Here is a 21004-nt window from a genome sequence, read left to right as displayed (position 1 = left end):
ATTAAAAATGCAGTTAAAGAGCAAAATTAACAGATTACTATCACGTTCACCAATAATGTTTACTTCATCCCTAAATCCACTCCATTCTGCTAAATAACTGTTCTGCTAGTATGGAAGATATCTGTGCTGGAATAATCCAACAGGGTAATCTCGCTCCTACACAAACGACCACCGTACTATAGGCCCATTGCCTGAAGCGATATATATATGCAGCCATCCACCCTTCCCATTACTCTTACAAATATTTTCTGCACTGTCCTTTTCCAACACTTATTCGATGCTTTGTAGGCTCCTGTGTGAAGCACAAATGTTGCTGCTTTTTAAAACTTGGCCTGGGCTTCATCATAAGTACCCACAACAGAAAAAGAAAAACTATTATAAACAAACAGAGATGAAACTGAGGATAAGAACACTGTGAAGGAAAATGTACAAAAAAGATAGGAAGTTATGTTTATAGCATAGGAGAACTGTGAAATATAGCAAGACATGTGTAGGTTGGGGAGAATATGAAGCGCTGTCTCGTGTGTTTGTTGGAGGCGCGGTCGTGAAGGATTCAAAACCAAGTTCGACCATGTAAGATTAGTTAAGAGAAGAAGCCAACTGACATAAAAGGCAAAAAAGCACAGATTTCCACACAGACTCTTCTTAAGATATATTATGCTAAGAAATACCTTTTATGGTTAAGAGATATGTTTTCTTGCTGAGTGGATTTATATGACACGACCATGAAAGAAAGCAGAATGTGTAGTGACATATTGGAAACAGAACAGGCGGCACTGCTGCACTCCCTACTAAGAGAATAGAATCATACCTATTTATCAATGTGTCTATATATAAAAAAAATTAAAAATAACGCCTGTACCCATCATCATTTAGTACTAAGTTACCAATGAAACATTTAACGATGCATAATTTAGTTTTGCAAGGACTTTAAGGAAGTGAAAAACTGATTTCCCTTGAAGTACGGATAACTAGAAGTCAAGAAAGCAGCAACAGAGTTAAAGCGTATTATAGTATTTGCATGTTGGGATACACTTAACTCACAGTATCAATGCTGGTGTGTTCTTTATCATCATCATACATTGACTATTTGCTGAAAAAATGCAACCTCTATTAACTTTAGCAGACAAACTGTTGAAACAACCATTCACCATGACAATATTCACCTGTAGCCATCAGTAAAATTATTCAAAAATGTAGCTATCCTATGTCACCATCGTTTTAATTGTGGAAGTTTGTATTCTTGTAACACCAATATGACATTGTATATCGTCTATTTCTAGGATTGTATTACAGCTTATCCTGTACTTGTATCGCAGGTCATAGGTTTGCATATTTTCGTACTCAATAAAATGTCGCTGTTTTTCTATTTAGGTCAGAAAATGGAAATACCTAAAAAGCTATTTTTGCTTGACTTACATCTTCGGCGAAATAGGGCCAATAAGGTTCCATTTTCACTTATTACAGCGAAGCAAGAAATTCACTTTTATAACTTTCGATTTGTTAAAACACAAAGACATCTGTTACCATTTGAAGTTTGTGACTTATCTTAGGCAAAATAAACCAATATGTATGAATTTTGGCTGGCATGCGCACATACACAGACAAAACCGTATGCAAAGCCAAATCCTATTTCAGTGATACACTTGTGCAAAAGAGAGTGTTATGTCATATAAAACAGAGGAACATATCAGCCCGGTGCCAATTTCTGCTACTCTCACCTACTTACTACAGAGGCATCAGGAGTCTCTATGTTAGTTTTCTTACTTCCCTATACGGGGCAGGTTTGTCGACATTCATTTGAGTCAGTGTTCTAACTTGCCAATGTTTTGATGGCCTCTCTCAAACTTGGTGATTTCCAGGGCCCTCTTCACAGCTTTCTGCAGCTTTCAGGACAAACCCTCACAGGAAACCTCAGCTGTGGAAACATCCGACATATTTGTGGCTGGTAACGTACCGATGTCTGGGACTATGCTAGTTACAAGATTCAATAGGATAGTCCATCACAAACCTATGACCGATCCCATCCCTTCTAAGCATCTATCAACCCCAAAACTTTACACACTTAAAAAATACATTACAGTTCTCTTAGGAGAAATGCGATTGCTGCTTTAGGTACACCATTCCTTCTTTGCAATGCTAAACTTTTCAGGAAAGTGTACTATGGAGAGTGCAAACTTAGGGTGACCAATTAGCATGGGTACAAATTCAGGACAGTGAGTGTAAAAATTCAGGACAAAGGGGCAAAATTCAGGACAAAAATCAGGACAAAAGGTAAGTTTTACAGACACATCAGAGGAGGTTGCGCAATAGTATATAAGTAGCCTATCCATATCCAAACATATTCAACCATTTGCAAACCTATCCATCATGTATCCTTCCATCCATCCATTCACTCATCCATCCAGCCATTTACCCTTTCACCCATCCTTTCACTTACTCCTCCATCCACCCATTCACCCTTTCAGTCCCCCATCCTCCCTTTCTCTACTCATCAACCCCTTCACTTTGCCATCCTTCCATCCATCCACCTATGCATCTACTCATCCACTTACGAATCCATCCATTGACCCCATCACTCATCCATCTTCTCATCCATCCTTTCACTCATTCACTCATCTATCTATCCTTTGGTCCGTCTACCCTCCCTTTCACTCACTCATCCACCCTTTCACTCATACGTCCATCCATTTACACATTCACTTATTAATTCATCCATCATTTCACTCATCCATCCACCCTTTTACCCATCCATCTATCCATCCACCCATCTATTTACCTTTTCTCTCATCCATCCTTTCTCTCATTATCCATCCATTCACCCTTTCATTCATCCATTCACCCTTTCACTAATCCATCCAGCCATCCGCCCATCCCTTCACTTACTCACTCAGCCACCTTTTCATATTAATTATGAGCTGAGCCTTTGTCTGCAGACTTGCAGACAGAAGAGGCCCATCGAGAATTTCACCCCTGCTGTAGTTCCTAAAGCAAGGGGCGGGGTGGGGGGAGGGTTCACTATGCCCCTGCACACAGGCAACCTGACAAAGTGGAAGTCATGAGTCATTCATCATGCACAGTGCCAGGCCATGAAGTGACTGTGACATGGTGTTGTTTCCAGGGCTTCAAGTGGGATGAAACAACTTGGGGGGGGGGGGGGGGGGGGTATCTTGAAAGTGGGTGTTCGATGTAATTAAGGGCATGGCTTAAAACACCTTAGCTAAAAATCGGTGCTTAGTATAGTGTACTGCCCGACTGGTATTTTGCCTCTTCTGTCATTGTATCCAGATATATAACACAATAAGTAACGTTACACCTACAACAAGCCAGAACTATTGGCTTTGTCAATGGTTGTTAGTCACATAAAATAAAAAAGCAACAACTATGGCTTCGTTGAATATAATATAATAAAAAGGATCAGTTCGAAAACAATGAGACTGTGAAAGAACTCTAGCCCTTTTTAACTTCTTTCACCAGTTTCTTTTCATGAACTGGATTCCCATGTAGCAGCATTGGCATTTTTGCACATTTCTTCCATCTGACAGAATGCCCTGCCCTAGACGGAGGCTGGAGGAAGCCACCCCATGCTGTAGCAGCCCAGACTGCCCATTGTCATTCTGTATGTGGCAATCATCAGCTGCATACAGAATGACAATGGGCGGGGTGGGGCTGCTCTTGTGCTCAGAGGAAGAGTGCGAGGCTGCCCCATCAAGGAGTTGAGTCTTCTTGCAGGGAACAGTGATGACCAAAAATTACGGACAAAAGGCGTCTGTAAAAAGGATCCTCACGGACAACGGACGTGAAATTTACGGACGGTTGGTCACCCTATGCAAACTTGGACAATGATGTGACGGCTCTACAGCATCAGGAAAGCAGCCATTTAGGGCACAGTGCAGGATGAATGTCTAGAGTAATTTTGGGGTTGTGATTTCTCAACCAAAAACGTGCCATATCGAACCACCGTGCAGGGAACCTTCACCGGGCCTCTGGTCTCTATAAAGCCGTATAAAATCACTCAGTACAAAACGGGGAAATGGCAGGAAGCATGATCGCTTTCTCTCCCCCTTACACACGGTCTTACACCTTGCAATTGGTCCAAGTCAGTCCAGTTTTTCTACCTGGATGACATTTGATAGACAGTGGAAGGAGTGACCATGTCTAACTAGTACTCTATTCATTGAAGTGTTAAAGTTGATGATTTGCTTTTCTTGCGTAGACCATGGCAGCGGAGCCTCAGAGGTCAAGTTGTGGCGCAGCTATCCTCACGACAATGTCAGTTTATTTCTATTGCCTATTTGACTTCCAAAGTCGGATACTTGTCAGATGGATTCGCCCAGGCTCCTCTTTTATTCCTCAATATGTATGTAAAAGCACCTGGCTTTCTTATTCTGTGCTGTCATGTTTCCTCCTCTTTGTGTGAGCAAAGGAAGCCTTGGTTTGCTTCAACCAACTGAAGGTTCCATCGTCTCCACATTTCTACGACTCTTTCACTCTGCGACTCTTAAATGGATGGGTAAAGATCTAATAGCTTAAATTAAATGCTTTGAAAGACATTTGGTGATCTTTAAAATCTAACTGCAACTCTGGTCATGTGAAATTTGTTAATGTTCTGAATCAGTGGACTTGATATAGGCAATTTGGTCTCAGGTTTCTATAAACTATCTGGTAGGGAGTAAACAAGTCCAGCGAGATCTGTCGGGAGAGACACAGCATGATGAACAGCGCCAGCAAAAGTGGAAATCCAAGTGATCATCATATACTGAGAAAGGGAAAGAGGATGGTCTTACTGGATGTGGTGAGGTGACCTGTGTGCTAAAGTTAGAAGGAGGTGATTGGGCCAGGATAGGATTCCTTGAGGAGAGCAGTAGAGATGAGGAGAGCCGGAAAGAAGAGTACGTGTAATCGGTAAAATGTAAATAAATAGGACAGTGTTGTTAAATTGCTCCCTTTTCGATTGAATAAGGATAATAATACTATATCCGTCACTAAAGGAACCTTAGATTGATATTATGCCCAAGCTGTTTGTCGCTGCCTTTGCTCAGTGGTATTTTGCCAGCAAACACACTCAGAGCAGGTACCATCTTTATACCCAACCTACAAGCACTGCCTCTGTTAACTGTCCTTGAGCAGGCACAGTCTTTCTTGTCAACAAGATGCTACATGAACGCAGTCTATTCGCTTCTGATGCTGTTCTTGTAGTCACCCCCAGATGCTCATATGCCTTTAGTCAGCACCATTGCGAATAACCCACCTTTAAACAGCGTCATATTAATACGCACTGCCGCTACTGTCAGGTTCACAGTATGTGCTGTGTTTGGTAGTGTCTGAGCAGGTACTGTACCTCTGGTCAGCCATAGACCACATACTGTACCTGTTATTGCACTCCAGAGTAGGGTAAAGGATTGCAGGCAGTAGCGGGTCCTTAAACTACTCTTAATTAGGTACTGGGCCTCTAATGGGAAGCATTAAAAGTACCTTATTGTAGACAACCGTACAGCATGCACTGTAGCCCACCACAGGCTCTAAACCTATTTCCAGCCCTAAACAGATATAATTAGTCCTAAAACAAGTACTGAGCTGTACTCAGCCACGCATCTAATACTGAGGGCATGACAGCCCGACACATGCTGGGATTTGAAGAGAGAACAGAGTTAATGGTGGATGGGGGCTAGAGTGGGAAGGAAACACACAGGGGAGCTCGGAAGGTGAGCTATCCTGTGGAGACATATACAAAGTGTTTTCAAAAGGCTCACAAATCCGAGAAGAGCTGGGCAAAAGACTAAACAAATTAGGAACTACCACATTGGTGCTATGCTGCTGTCCTAGATGTAATAACAGAAGCAGGGTAAGCCTCCTTTCACCACATTGTCCATATTTTTTACCCTGCAATGCCATTCGCTACTAACAATGTAAGTTGAAGGTGCTCTGGTAGGAAATTTTAGGTCAGGAGATTGCCTCCTTATGTAAAGGACCAGGGTCTCTGGGATCCACAAAACCGTATTGGGCTGTAGGAAGGGGGAGGAAATGGAAGGTAACACTCTTGTGCTGTCAGAGCAGCCACCTACCAAGCACTTCATCTCTCGCCCTCACATGTGCAGGGTGCCAGGTTGGCTGGGGTCTGAACCACGACCAGATTAGAGCTCACCTGAATGGCACTCGTCTGCCTTTGGAAGCCTTGGAGAACTTGGGAGGAGATTGAGGCATGACATGAAAACACTTCTCATGTAAGCTCAAAGCAGAAACAACACCCTCCCAACAACCACACACCTTACAAGGGAACTTGTAAGTGCTTCAACACCCCCACTAAGGGGTAGTAAGCACTATACACATGCTACAATAAAAGAATCTTTAAAAAAATTAAAAACATTTCTTATCAAGTGAATGTAGTCTGGTGCTGCCCCTCTAGTGCACTCTTGATTAAAGAAACAATAATTTACACACCTTTCCTTATTTCTTTTGAACTGCCTCAACTTCTTAGGACAACGACCAGAAAGGAGCACATCCACCCGTACCTGCTCTAAACAGGCATCCAATGCCGTAAGGTATCAACTTTAAAAGTCTGGTTTTAATCCACAAAGCCTACCCCTAGGATCCTCGATTCCAATAGCGCAAATTCGCTCGCTGGATCTAAACAATTAATTTCATGTTAATTAGCCTAACCAGAACACTGCACCAGAGGCTGTTTTTTCATGATGGGAGCACAGTTATGCCAAACCACCCCACCCACCCCAAAACAGATAACATTCAACAAGAAAAGGCATTTGGTATTAAAGAAACAAGTATTTGTTAGAAAACAAATGACCCTACCTAAGGAAAGAAGACTAAATCATAAACAACCTCCTTACTTAAATACATTTGTGTCAGTACATACTTACAGTAGAATGGCTGGTCAATGACTGTGACAGGCCAAAAATACCTTACCCCTTGTAGTTCTTTGTTTGAAGGAGTCAGAGGACTGCCTATATTATGCAAAGGATACAGAAGTAGGGTAATCAAGTAAGGAGGACATCCTTAATTCTGTAACATATTGATTCATTCATAATTGAGCTTTAAGCAGCACCCATCCAACCATAAGCAAAAAAGGAGGATGAGAGAAATTTGCAGAGATTGCATACAAAACACCTTGAGCCACCTACATTTCTGCTGTGAAGCAAAAGTGTTCACCACAACGGTTTGAAAATAAGCATCAGGAGGGGATACTATTTGACCCCGATACACGTTTTTACGAAAAGCATGCCATTTTAACCAAAGAAGGTTCTCTGTCCTACAAAAATGATTTTGAATCTGGGAGGGCTAGAAGAATAAGCTTCCTAATTTGCTATTTAAATTCAGGTTTTATAGCCAGGAGAAGCTTCGAAGAAACTGTGCCAGCTTTGGGTCAACTATATTATGCGAATTTGTAAGAGTTATAAAAAGCGGTATTTCTGCTCTTGGGCGAAACAAGCATATGGTAATGTATGGATGTGCACAACATTTCCTAGTGTTTTTTTTTTTGTAGGACTGCACAATATTTGGAACTAAAGAAACACTTATCAGCACTTAAAGATAAGAAAAAATGAACCATGCACTATTCAAATGCATGAACAAGTGGACATCCATGTGTGAGAAAGCAGCAACACAACTTAAAGAAACATTAGCCTTACGCGGAACACGGATGCTACCAGGAGCTTCAAATGAAGTCACACAAGCTAGCTTATAAATTAAATTGAAAATCCAGTTCAGCTATGGTGTTCTATTTTGTTTTCACTTAAGAGAAGTTCGCAAAAAGAGGCCATTGAAAGGATGACTACTGTCAGGAAATACCTTTAATCCTCCTTTTTTCTGCCCCCAAAGCCACTAGGTGGACTCAGCGAGAGCTGGGGCAAGGCACTTATCCAGGGCCTCATGAAGGAATTCCAAAACCTGAAGGATGGAACAAGCAGAAGCATTACTGATTAGGTGCTTACATCAATTCTGGAAATGTGTCCTCCAAGTACTAAAGTACTCTATCATGGGATCGCCGCTGAAGTCATCAATATTAAATATACCCTCTCGACTGTTGTGCACTTTTACAAAAAATAATTTCAAAAAACTTATTTTTAACATGTATAGATGCCTACAATAATAACTAAATCTAGCCATTCTTTCCTAAAATAACGCCAAACCTAATTAGTGAAAAAACATCGGGTGAAAATTGGACTGATTAATATTTACTATATCCTTCTAAAAACCAAAAATAAGATGAAGTCAAGGGGGTTTCAGTCAAATAGTAAACCGTTTGAAAAAGCATAAAAGGAATACTGCTCCTTCAAGGGAACCCACAATCCCATAGTTCAGGGCACTGCCAGACGAAACCTCAGTTAATTTTTCCAAAAGCCAGGACGCAGGACCTTCGAGATCTAGGTTCTATATGTTAACCATATACGACATGAAAATTTAGATATTGGTCCAATTCTTCAACAGTTGATTTCTTTGAGTGTTTTTGTGTGGTGATTATTCTACTTTAAATATTTTGGCTTAATTTTTTTTGTCACTGCTCTTATGTCTTGACCTTTCATGAATTCTCCCTCTTGAAGAAAATAAATATTAGGAGGACCCTGTATGGAGACTCAGCCTGTTCAGTAAGAAAACAGTAGGTTCAAGATGCAAGGAGAAGCCCATCATGCCAATGTAGTCAGAAGATGTCTAGGAGAACCCTAAAGGGAAGTGGAGGCATTAAATATTGAGGAAGATTAGAAGACTCCAGAAGGAATTAAGCTCCTGTAGCTGGCACAGCCTTCTGCTATGTCTAGTGGAGGGGTTTTCATCACATGCTGCCAAGTATCTAAGTCCAAAAGGGGAGAAGGGTTCAGAAAAAACAGCATCAAGAAAGTCAATATCACTTCAGCAACTAAAATGTGCTGTAGCGGATATATCAGATCGGTCTGGTCAATGGGTATTGTTAGATAAATGGCCTCAGGCCAGATGCTCAGTAATAGGTAATAAACATATGCATGCAATCATTTTGGATATTAACAGGGTTTTGTAAAGCAAACATTCACTCCAAAGGATTTGTCTGCGCTAGAGAACTTCATCCCAGAGCAGTACACTTACTAGCACACAGACAGGTCTTTCAGCTGCTAGCCTGAACTAAGTAGCTCGGGATATGCTTTAAGTGGAATGGAAAACCATTCCAGATTGTGGTAGGCAGCACAGAAAGTCCTACAACAAAGCTTTTGACACATGATCTGATCAATAAATACACTATTATTATTAATTGGAACTTATTAAGCGCGACATATCACCCTGAAAGGGTGTTATGGCCATGGTGCGAGATTTCCAACAGATATTAACAGTGGTATTGCAATAGATTAGAACATCCACGTTTTTAGAACTTTTTTTGACGTATCTATGATTGTGCAGACACGAAGCTGTATGGGGAGCTGATGCCAGTATTGGGGGGCGAAGTATGAAAATGATCTTCCACGATTTCTGGTGGTGCGGGTCCTATGGGGAAAGAACAGATGTTTCCCACAGGCCCGTAGATTTCTTATTGGCGCATACCAATTAAGTTTTATCTGCAAGTACAGGGGACCATTTCTATATAGAGATTTGTGTGTCAGACAGAGGAGTTTAAAAGGTGTACGTTTCCTTATTGGTAGCCAGTGTAGGTTTCTTAAGAAGGGGCCTGACGGTGACAGAGGGAGAAGATGAAGTACTAGATATGCTGTGGTGTTTTGTACAACCTGAAGTCTGGTATACAGTTCTTTCATGGAAGCCATTAAGGTATTTCCATAATCCAGGCGACTAATAAATGCCTGGACTAGGGATTTTCTTGATCCCAGTGGAATCCAATGAAATACTCTCCATCGGGCGTGCATGACGCCAAAACAGGTACCTGAGATGTGGTTTACAGGTCCTTCATTGACAGTTTATCTATTATTCATAGGTGTTTTACTGTTGCCTTTGTGTGAGCAAAGGAAGCCTGATTTGCTTCAACCAACTGAAGGTTCCATCGTCTCCACATTTCTACGACTCTTTCACTCTGCGACTCTTAAATGGATGGGTAAAGATCTAATAGCTTAAATTAAATGCTTTGAAAGACATTTGGTGATCTTTAAAATCTATTTGCAACTCTGGTCATGTGAAATTTGTTAATGCCCTAAATCAGTGGACTTGATATAGGCAATTTGGTCTCAGTTTTCTATAAATCATCCGGTAGGGAGTAAAAAAGTCCAGCGAGATTGGTCGGGAGAGACACCGCATGATGAACACCACCAGCAAAAGTGGAAATCCAAGTGATCATCACATACCCATCACTCAACAGCTCTGTCAAATCCACTGGCTCCCAGTCACTAATAGAATCACCTTCAAGCTCCTCACACATGCCTACAATGCTCTCCACAAGGTAGGACCAGCATATCTGAACCACTGCCTCTCTTTCCACGCTCTTTTAGTGCTATGCACTGCCCGGAAACCTGACTGAGAAGGGTTAGGCAGTTGTCGACTTTCAAAGTATGTTGTCAGTTGTGTATTCACAAATGTTTCCATTACCTTTCGAAATAAGGGAGTAAGGAGATTGGTCTGAAATGTCCCAATTCATTCTGGTCTGCCCTTGTTTTTTTAAAGAATAGGTTTGACCCTCGCAGATTTCCATTTTGCTGGAACTATTTCCAAATTTAATGACCTATTAAGCAGGTCTGTAAGGCAGTGCAGAAATGAAGGAGCCAGGATGGACATAATGTAGGGAGAAGCCAGGTCTTCCGATGATCCTGATCTAACTCGGTTTACAATGATACTGACATCTTCTTGCGTTACCGTGGTAAACTCCTTCAATAATACTGTAAGGGCAGTTTCCGTCCTACATCGCTCCAAATTTGTTTCTTCTGTCATATCCATGATAAAAGCATTATACATTTTTGTTATATTGTCCCTGAAGAAAATAGCTAACTTGTCTACCAGGGTCTGGAAGGCTGGAATAGACACCTCACAGGATTTAGGATTAGAGAATGAAGAACAATTCCTTGGGTGAGTGGCTGCTTTGTCAATTCTGTTGACAATATGAGCTTTAATGATGCACTTAATGTTGTCTAGATATTGTCTGTGGGCCCTTTTGTAGGATTGCCTATCATTTTTCGATGATAACCATTTACGCTTTAATTTCCTGCATGCCACGTTTTCTTATTTCAATTAATCTGGGGCCAGCTTACTCTTATGCTTAGTTTTGTCACCGACTATTGAGACAGGAGGTATCATGTCCAAAGCTTGTGAGATGGGCTTTGAGGGCCTCGTCCAAACTACTATAACCCATTAACGGGGGAAGGAGGACAGAAATGCGATGTGAAGGAGGCTAGATCAATTTTCCTTCAAGGGCAGCTTGGTTTTTGGGCTGGGTCCTGGCTTTCTAGGGGAGTTCCTGACTGTAAGTGGTATTTAACAACGCAGTGGTCCAATCAAACCAATGGGGGAGGGGAGTCAACATTGATATTTGATTCACTGGTAAACAGTAGGTCTAAGGTGTGCCATGCAGTATGTGTAAGCCCAATCACCATTTGATATAGGCCTAATGCCTTTAGGTCTGTGATTAGATGAGTTGAGTCAGCGTCTGATATTAAGTCTGCATTGGTCTCCGACCAATAGGAAGTTATCTGCCGCAAAGATACATGGGGCTATGAATTCCATTTGTTTGTTGCTGAAATCTTGTTTCGGTCATGGGGGTCTGTACATAAAGGCACCTCTCCAGGTACCCTTACCTGATGCTTCCATTCCGAAAAATGCATATTTCCATCCAGTCTGTAATATAATAGTTGAGCACGATCCAAATACCACAGTGTCCTGGAAGTGGGCTACCAGAGTACAGCTACTTAGGACTATTACCAGAAATGTAAAATACATAATGCTATACAGAAAATAACAGCCGGGATTGATAACCGCTAAAGTTTCCAAAGAGAGGTTTTCTTTGAATGAATTTCACGGCACCAGTTACAATCTTTGCTGCTGGATGCACTTCTGCAAATGGGCAATTAAGTTTCCTACTAGCCCAAAATGAAGGGCTAGATTAGGGTCTCACCTGATTACGGCTGAGAAAGCAGGCATCCGCCTTCCTGCTTTAGAAAGGGCATGCTCTACACCAGTTGTTTAAGGTGAAGCAGAGAAACGGATATTATTTCTGAGATCCAGGGCTTTTTGTTCAACTCTATCAAATTCAAAGCCAAAACTTCTGAGGTGTTGTCGAGTTGTAGAATGCTTGAGGTGGGCCAAGACGGAAAGGTCCAGCAGCTGGACCAACCTCCGGATACCTGAATGTCTTATTCACAAGAATTTGGCTAAAAACTATAGGGACCCTCACCTCAAGAATGATTTTCACAGCAGAGGGACCAGGCAGGCCTGTCCCTTGTCATCAGGTGCCTCAAGTGGGCCCCTGGTTGGGAGGACCGCATTTCGCTATATGCAGATAAAATCTTGCTCTACCTGGCATCTCCGGCAGCCTCCCTAAACAGGGTCCTGAACGTGTTTCGGGTGTTTGGTAGCTTCGCTGGCTACAAAATAAATTGGACCAAGTCAGTGCTCTATGTTCTATATGGTGCAATGCCTCCGGCTTCCCCAGGGATTCCAGATAGTGGAGGTGAAAGACTGCTTCAAGTACCTGGGGATTTAGGTCTCTAAGGACCCGTCCCAGTTTTACGAGCGCAATCTCCAGCCGCCCCTACTACGGCTCAAGACAGACGTCCGGCACTGGAAGTCGCTCCCTCTGTCCCTTTTGGGATGTGCGGCCCTATTCAAGATGATGTTCCTCCCTTGATTCTTATATGCTCTGCAGAATACTCTGAATCACGTCTTTTCCACATATTTTAAGGAACTTGACTGCTTTCTATGTGACCTGCTTTGGGAAGGTAAAACCCCCGGATCGCCACTCATTGGCTAACGCTGGGGTGGTTTGATGGGGGAATTGGCATACCTGACATCAAAAAATATTACTGGGCTTCCCACGTAATTCTCACACAATTGTGTTTACCATCCCCTTGATTTCTCAACTTGATTTATGCTAATCACCCATATTGTGGAGCTATTATGCAACACTTACCATTTTTTGGTAAACTGTTTGTGTTCAGAACACTGGGGCTGACTAACAAAAAATAAATACATATGTTGCTGAAACAATGATGTATATGATTCTTCCTCACCAAAAGTGGAAGGATCGTGGTAACATCAACATACATTTTAAACAAGGGGTTATGAGAAAGGACGCATATATTAAGACGCTGAAAATAGATGTTAAAGAGGTAGGGGTTATTGGCAGACCCTTGAGGCAATACAAAGGTCTGCAGATGGATTTCAATAGTAAAAGCCGGGGACACGCTGAGTGCATTTAAAAAGAAATGAGTCCAATTAAGTAAGAGCCATTCCCAAAACTCCAATATTCTGCAGTCTTTTATACAGCATTCAACAGTGTCACATGGCACTGAAGTACCAAGATACTGCCATCACTGCCTGTCAACCGCAGGCTGACCATCTCTGCCATCAAACCTGATCTGGTACTGCTTTTAGGCGCTCATATGCTTCCAGAAATGTGTAAAGTTGCCCAGCCAGGTGGCATTTGAGCAGCCAAAGGAAACCGAGGTTGGACAATAATGGACAGGTAGCGGAGGGTTCAACTTTATTTTTTATTGAGAGCTTTAGAAATCGTACCTCAGAATCCTTCATAGAGGGTCTGAGGTCACAGGACCCATCTGTCTATGCAAGTGACTCAGACAAGGATCAAGAAGAACGGAAAATGATGACACGCTACAGTAGAAGGCAGAGGCGGAAGACACGAGAGCAGTAGGTCAAGAGAAAACGAATACAATGAAGAGAGTAGTTTGCAAGGCACTTTACAGGTCGTCAAAGGAACACAAGAGCACCAACGGATTCAACCTCTACTTTGGTACCAATCACTACTGCAGCAGTCGAACCAAATGCACCATTACCAAGAGTGACAGGAGTTCATCAGCCTTCTCGGGAGCAGGAGGTTAATCCACGACAAAGCAAAACAATGGCACGTCTCTTCTTCTGGTTATCCTGCATCAGTAAGGGACTGATTTTAAATCATCAAGTACAGTCAACTGATGTGGAGGAAAAGGAAAAATGGGCCCTAAATATTGTGCAGAATAGGTACAAAGTGAAAATCTAGTTTCCCGAGGGTCCTAAAAAAATCAGTCTTCTTTCATCGGAATCAGCTGGAGGAAAAGGTGTTGGCTGTACTATAGAAGCAAGTGTTGAAACCTGTTCCTTCTCTTCAAAAATATAAATACAATTTTAAGTATACCACATTTGGCAGCAAATTTTTACAATATCAAAGAAAACCAATCTAACTTCAGAAAAGCCTTAAAACCTGTTTTTTCCCTTACTAATACATCTCAAATGCAGTCTCGGTTCAGCAAATTCAATCAATTGAGCATTTCTTTCGCATCTTGATACCCAGGGTGGCAATGCCCAACTTCGCACATACCTAAATCCATAATGAGAGGCAAAGGTACCCGTTCTCTACCCACTTATGAAAAAGAAACGAAAAAAAGCAGGAAAAGGCTATTTCTGTATTTAAATTTAAACATACAGATGAGAAGTTCAGGAAGCTAGCATTGCATTAGAGTTTACATTGCCACCATTAGATATATTAGCTGTGCGTATTACACCTACAGAATGCATACTTCCATATTTCTAAAGTAGCAAAAATGAGAAGTTGCTGTATGTTATCAAACAATAGGAAGTACTGCTTTTCAGCATGCAATCTGCATCACATGTTTTCTCTAAGCGCAAGGCAGTGGCAGTACAAATATTCAGCTAGTTGTACTACAAGGACAGGCTAATAAAACCCGTTACTTTTAAAAAGGCCTTTCAATCACCTACCAAACCACTGCAAGATCTTGGTCTCCAAATAGACATGGGTAAATCCACATCATTCCATGTGTTGATAATTCTAAACCAAGGGACTAGGGACTACACTAGACACACAAGAAGAATAACTGTTTCACACGAAGAACAGACTTCCTGCCATCTGAAAAACATGCCTGTTTCTTCAGTTGAACCATCACTTACGTGGCTCCAGGTTGCCTTGCACTTTTCATAGTTCTACATGCACGGTGGAATAGATGACCACAACAATTACTGCTTTGTGACTAATTTAGTCAGTGGAGGGAAAATGGAATGACGAGCTTAATCTATCCCTTGGAGCTTTACACAATTTGCCATGGTGGTGTCAACAGAAAAACATGATGAAAGGTGTCTGCACTAGAGTAAATAATCCCCTCTCTCGGATAGCAAACCGTAACAGATGCTACACTTATCTGATGTGGTGTTTTGGGGGCAGGGGGAGTGATTTGGAAATGCTCACAATCCAGGAGAATGGTTGGCAAGCTGGACAATGGATCACATCAGTGTTCTGTTGCTCACTACAGTACATCTGACCCAGAACTCCCCCCAACCCCTCCTTCTACGACCGTTCTCATTCTCGTATAGACTGACAACAGAGGAAATGTTCAACCTGAAAAAGCAGGGTGGTACTGGCTCAAAACTGCTGAAAACTAAAGTTCAAATCCGCATCTCACTTTCAAGGTGTTCACAAAGTCGGGATCAAAAGGCAACGCCTCTTTAATCAGTTGGTTAAAGAAATTTCTTTATTGCTGGTCCTAAAGTCCACGATTGGGGAGGGGGGTCAGTGTTGTGTACTTCTCCCTTTTACACAAATTGGATTTGCAGTTCTTATAGGTTAAGAGCCAAAAGCAACTATCATGTTTTACAGAAAGAGTTGCACTTAGGTATTCCTTTTCACTATTTCTCTTATTAAGGATTTCTTGCCAGGAAAAACAATGTCTTTCCTTTGGTGAGGTTATCCCCTCTTCCATGGAAAATGTTGCCCTCCTATAATTAATCGTTTCTGCCTTAAAACCTATGTGCACATGTGCACAAATGAGAAATTTGGTGGGATTACCGACAAGTACACCCCTTATTCCATTACGAATGGACCTGGGTCTGGAGTCCATTGAGAATTTGGCAGATGTGCGCCCCTTGCTTTATTGGAGGAGGCTCTGGTCAGTACCTGAGTTGGTATCCTTTAGAGCTGAATTTCGGGAGACCTGGGAACAGTTAAAAAGCAAAAATATCCCTTGGCTTTCCTATATCAAGGCCTTTTCTTTAAAAATTGGTCTGCCTCAATTATGGGGGTCCCCCGAGTAGAGCTGTCCGAGGATATCTAGAGCTCAGTTGTTAAACATGGTGAGACATTACAACCTGTATGCTTTACAAAGCTCAACTTCATATGGCAGGCTTGCCACTGAGTTCCTCGCATTTAAATCAGAAAGGGGGTGGGAGAAATTTCTGGATGAGATCCAACCCCCTCTTGCGAGGAAATTATATGTTCAACTAAGGCATGGCTCTTTACCCATTAGATCATTCACATCTAAATGGGCAAAAACTGAAAATGAAAATTGCCCATTATGTAATTGTGCCAGAGAAGATCTTAACCATGTCTTATTTTTTTGTCCTGCTTACAGTAATATACGTAAATATTGGCTCATCCCAATTTGTAGAAACTTGGGTTTTAGACAGTGTACAGGCGTGTAGAGTTCTCAAGTATGACACTTCTCCGCCCATTGTATTTGCTGTTTCTCGCTTTCTCTATGGCATGTGGCGCCGCAGGTTAAGTCTTAAATCATTTTAAACTATCGAAATATCTTTGATAACCCATTGTTTAATTCTCTTTTAACCCCTTCCATGCTCATGACGGAACGGTTCCGTCATGAGCCACGGTTGAGCTGTGCTCATGACGGAACCGTTCCGTCATGAGCCCGCCCGCGCTCGAACCCTTCAGCACCGCGGCGGAATTCGCCCAGCGCTGAAGGGGTTAAAGAAATGTATTTATCTTTATTATTTTATTTGATGTGCCTTGTATGTATGTATTTTATCTGCACCTTTATGGTCTTTGACCGAAATAAAGTTATCAAAAGAAAGGTAAGCTGCTATATTAGTAGTTAATTTGTGATGGTACAATAGAATGAATAAGATGCAAAACAACATGCATTAAAGAGACCTGTCCTATCTCTCAAAAGCAGTGTCTATCTACTGACTTTGAAAAAGGATTCTGTCCTGTAGGGGGAACTCTTCAAAACGTGATATTCAGAGGATCCCATGTGGTTACCTCGATACTGAACAGTGGTTGGAGTTGCATTGAGGCCCTAAGAACACCAGAAAGGGGCTTGCCGCCTTCATGTTTTTCAACTAATACTTACTTATCTGGTGCCAGTTTCTTAGGTGTATTTCCTTTTTCTCTTAAATGACAGAGACCGTAGTAAGGACTAAATAAACCAGTTTATTCACTCCAGTTCAGCTTTCAACTCTGATTATTTATTTTTTTTATTTTATTTTGCATTTCAAACATTTTATTGAACTATAATTATGGGCTGAATTCTAAAAGAGAAACGTAGGTTTCGTTTATGCCTGCAGATCTGAAGATGTGAATAAAATAAGAAAGGGTGAGGGTTTGTTAACATAACTTTCCTAATAAAAGTTCTTCACAATCCTAGTCTAAAGGGTTTATATTCATGACTTCAAAGTAGATTCACATGATGGAGAACTAGCATTTGGGACACACCAGGTTTAAATAGTTGTCGGACCCTATGATATTCAATGATGATAGCCACAGAACAGAAAGTTAAACCAGTAGATAAAACAAACTTTTTTTAAGTGAACAAAAAGCATACAAAATTAAAACATAATGAGAAAGCAAACATTGGTTTACATTTAACAATGGCAAACAAAGAAAATAGAACAGAATGGCGCGAAAGCCAGAGTCACAGCTGACGGGTGTAGATATGCAATTGAGAAATAAAAAACAAATGTTTGCACAATGCAACAAGTAGTAGGGAAGCAGCCAAAAAGAATATAAGGGTAGGATAGCTGGAAAAGTAGCACTGTGAAAGTGAAAAACACCCAAGTACTGCTGTGAACAAATACAAACTGGATGACATATGAGGCTGATTTGAAGGTAAAAACAAAATCAATGGTTTGGAATCTCAAGCCCAGAAGGGAAGTGGAATCTCAAGCCCAGAAGGGAAGTGGCAATCAGTAAGTGGTGTCAGTTTAAGTGAGGCTGCAAAGAACACCACTAAAAACAAACCAGAAGGGACTAGCTGGGAAATAACACCAGCACAATTCAGCTGATAAAATCATAATTGATTCAGTTAAGTGAGACCATTCACTCACTTTCTCCCAAGAGCCTTTCTTTATCGTAATGGCAGAGGTAGCCCCATTATGGGGTCACTCAAAAAAATGCCCCTCACCTTTTTATGCATTCAATTTTTTGTCATTAGGTCAGAGATGGAACACAGCCTCGGAAGACAGCCGGTCCGGGGTAGGGAGCATACGCTATTGGGTACAAACGGTCTCGGTTTCTTTCGAGATATTATACACTGCAGTGTAAATCCACACTGAGATTGCTACTTAATCTAGAAGCAAATTTCAGGAGTTATGCAATGAGGTGCGATAATATGTTTTAGCTCTAGCCTATGAAGAGACAAATGGAGGAAAGTCCAAATATGATTCGAAGACTGTAAGAAGCACTATTCTATTACTCCTCCTTTTACCAAACATCCTACAGGACAAGGCTATCTGTTGTACTTTGCTTCTTTAACAAGAATATTTAAGGAATGGGTATTGAGTTATTTGTTAAACAGACCTATATTGAATGTTATCTGCCCATTAAATTCTTTCACTGATATCTGAAATTAAAAACAAGCAGATATTTTGGGAGACAAAGGAATTATTCACCTGGAAAAAGGGAAGTCCATTGGTCCCCGCTAAAACTATATAAAAACTTTATCATACAACCTAAAGCTGCTTTCTTTCTCAGGGAAAATTCTACACTCAACTAATAAGTCTAAGGATATTTTTGGAATTTTGTCTGAACTGAAAACCCTGACAATAATAACCCCTACTCAATCCTTTTGTGAAGCACTAAACTCATTATTTGTTGATAAGATCAAAGCAATTAAAGAGTGCAGCACTGTAAGTCCTCCTCCTGGGAAAACACTAATCATTGATAGGAATCCTAATGCACTATCTGAGCTGCTTACTATTAGTAAAGTACAGTTCACAAACATATTAACTTGAGTAAAAACGGGCGCCCCCTTCTGACCCTTGCCCTCTGAAAGTGCTAAAAGAAGTTCTCTGTCTTCGTTGACCCTGCCTTATCCGTATTTAATGACTCTTAAAGCCAAGGTCTGGTTCCAAGTTCTTTTAAGGAAGTGATAGTGGTTCCACTATTAAAAGAAAGCTGGCGAAGATCCATATACTCTGAAGAACTATCGTCCCATCTCTTTGCTTACCTACTTAACAAAAGTTCTGGAAGCACATTTTGCTAACAGTCTCTGCTCTGCCCTCGAGGAATTCCACTTTCTGGGCCCCAATTAAGCTGACAAGGTCACCACGCAGGATCTGGTGCTCCTTGAACTATAAGCAGAATTCAACACAGTCGATCATGCGCTCCTGGTGGACAGCGTTGAGGACGAGGGTATAAGGGACACGTCGCTTGACTGTTTTGTTTCTTTTTTAAAGGACCGTTCTCAGTCGGTCCACTTATCTCCCTTTGGCTCTCCCAAGGTCCAACGTACTTGCAGTGTACCTAAGGGGTCGTCTTTGTCCCCCCCCCACCTTTTTAATTTGTACATACGTCCCCTAGTGCGCACTCTTGCAAAAATTAAGGTGAGATTTTACAATTATGCAGACGACATGCAACTACTCTTCGTTATCGTTAACTCACCAGATTCTAAAATTATCTTCCCAACTATGATTATATTCACCCGTGATTGGATAAATAGTAACCAAGTTAAATTAAGTTCTGATAAGATGGACATCGTCTTAACTTGCAGGCACGCATGACCTATGGAACTCCACTTTCTGGCCATTAGCAATGGGCATACCCCCCCAGCATAAATAACGCACTTAAGAGTCTTGAAGTTCTGGTTGATAAAACCTTGTCCATGAAGCCTCAAGTAGAGGCAGCAGTCTCATCTTGTTTTCTGCAGCGCATGAGATTAGAAAAATTGGTAAATTCCTCACCCGTGAAGCTCTTATCCAGGTTGTCCTCGCATTAGTTATCTCGCAAAATTCACTTTACCTAGAAACCTCACTAGGAGATTCCAATGGGCACAAAACCAGGGTTCCAGACTAATCTACCGCCAACCTAGGAAGTGCCATATCACCCCCCTAATGAGAAAATACACTGATTGCCGGTAAAACAGCGTATGGCTTTCAAGACTGGATCCATCATTTTTAACTCTCTTTACAGTAACAGTACAGAGTTTATCTCCTCCTATATCCAAAAGTACATACCCACTCGTAACTTGAGGTCGACTAACCATAACCTGCTCAGTACTCCTTTTTACGAAGACTTGGAGGTTCCAGATTTTCTGTATTAGCTTCCTGCTTCTGGGACTCCCTCCCACTTAACATCAGAATGACTACTTGCTACTGCAGATTCAGACAACTTCTGAAAACATGGCTCTTCATACATGCTTATGATTGAAACAGCGAGCAGTAGGTTATGTGTCTGTACTAAGCACCAAGAAACTGTTTGGAATATGTGCACTTTATAAATACTTTTTTACATAACATTACAGATTGATTTACTGCAAAGTTTGTTAGTTAAGTGTACAGGAGGTGCATTCATTAGTAGAATTCCCCTGGAAAATACTTTTCATTGTTAATGTTGAGTCTAGATACAACTCCTACAGAGAGCTTTTCATTATGTTCATTCAGCTGATGGGAATTATGTAAGGAAGTGATAATATTACTAATACCTGTATTACAAAAATGGCATCTATCGGCGGGAACTTTACCTTGGACGTGTAAGCAAACAGAACAGTTACTTTGATACACGTGATAAACCAACTATGGAAAAACTCCTCCACCTGACTGAAGTAATTTAATGTGGATAGAAGCTGTTCTCTTTACTAGATTTTTACTGCATGCTTGGAGACAAAGCTAGTATGATTTTCCTCTGCTCAGTATACAA

General features: G+C 41.3%; 1 protein-coding gene across 7 annotated transcripts in view; it reads right to left on the bottom strand.

Annotated features, from left to right (window-relative positions):
- Positions 1 to 21004, bottom strand: part of STOX2 (storkhead box 2) — a 591130-nt gene that overhangs the window by 3567 nt on the left and 566559 nt on the right. The window contains exons 4-5 of one of the 7 annotated variants that reach the window (XR_014978164.1): positions 7804 to 7902; positions 6876 to 6959 (exon numbers count right to left, since the gene is read on the bottom strand). The exons of 4 other annotated variants lie outside the window; for them this stretch is intronic. Coding sequence is in view for 2 of the 3 variants with exons in the window: in XM_085641894.1 (XP_085498020.1) it covers positions 7806 to 7902 (97 nt within the window). In the remaining variant the exon portion in view is untranslated. The remainder of the gene's footprint in view (positions 1 to 6875; positions 6960 to 7803; positions 7903 to 21004) is intronic. 2 more of the 7 variants (XM_085641894.1, XM_085641895.1) reach the window with 2 other exon arrangements.

This window comes from Triturus cristatus, chromosome 2_2 (genome assembly GCF_964204655.1).
Source record: "Triturus cristatus chromosome 2_2, aTriCri1.1, whole genome shotgun sequence".
Classification (NCBI taxonomy): domain Eukaryota; kingdom Metazoa; phylum Chordata; class Amphibia; order Caudata; family Salamandridae; genus Triturus; species Triturus cristatus.
This window is presented reverse-complemented; position numbering and strand designations above follow the sequence as displayed.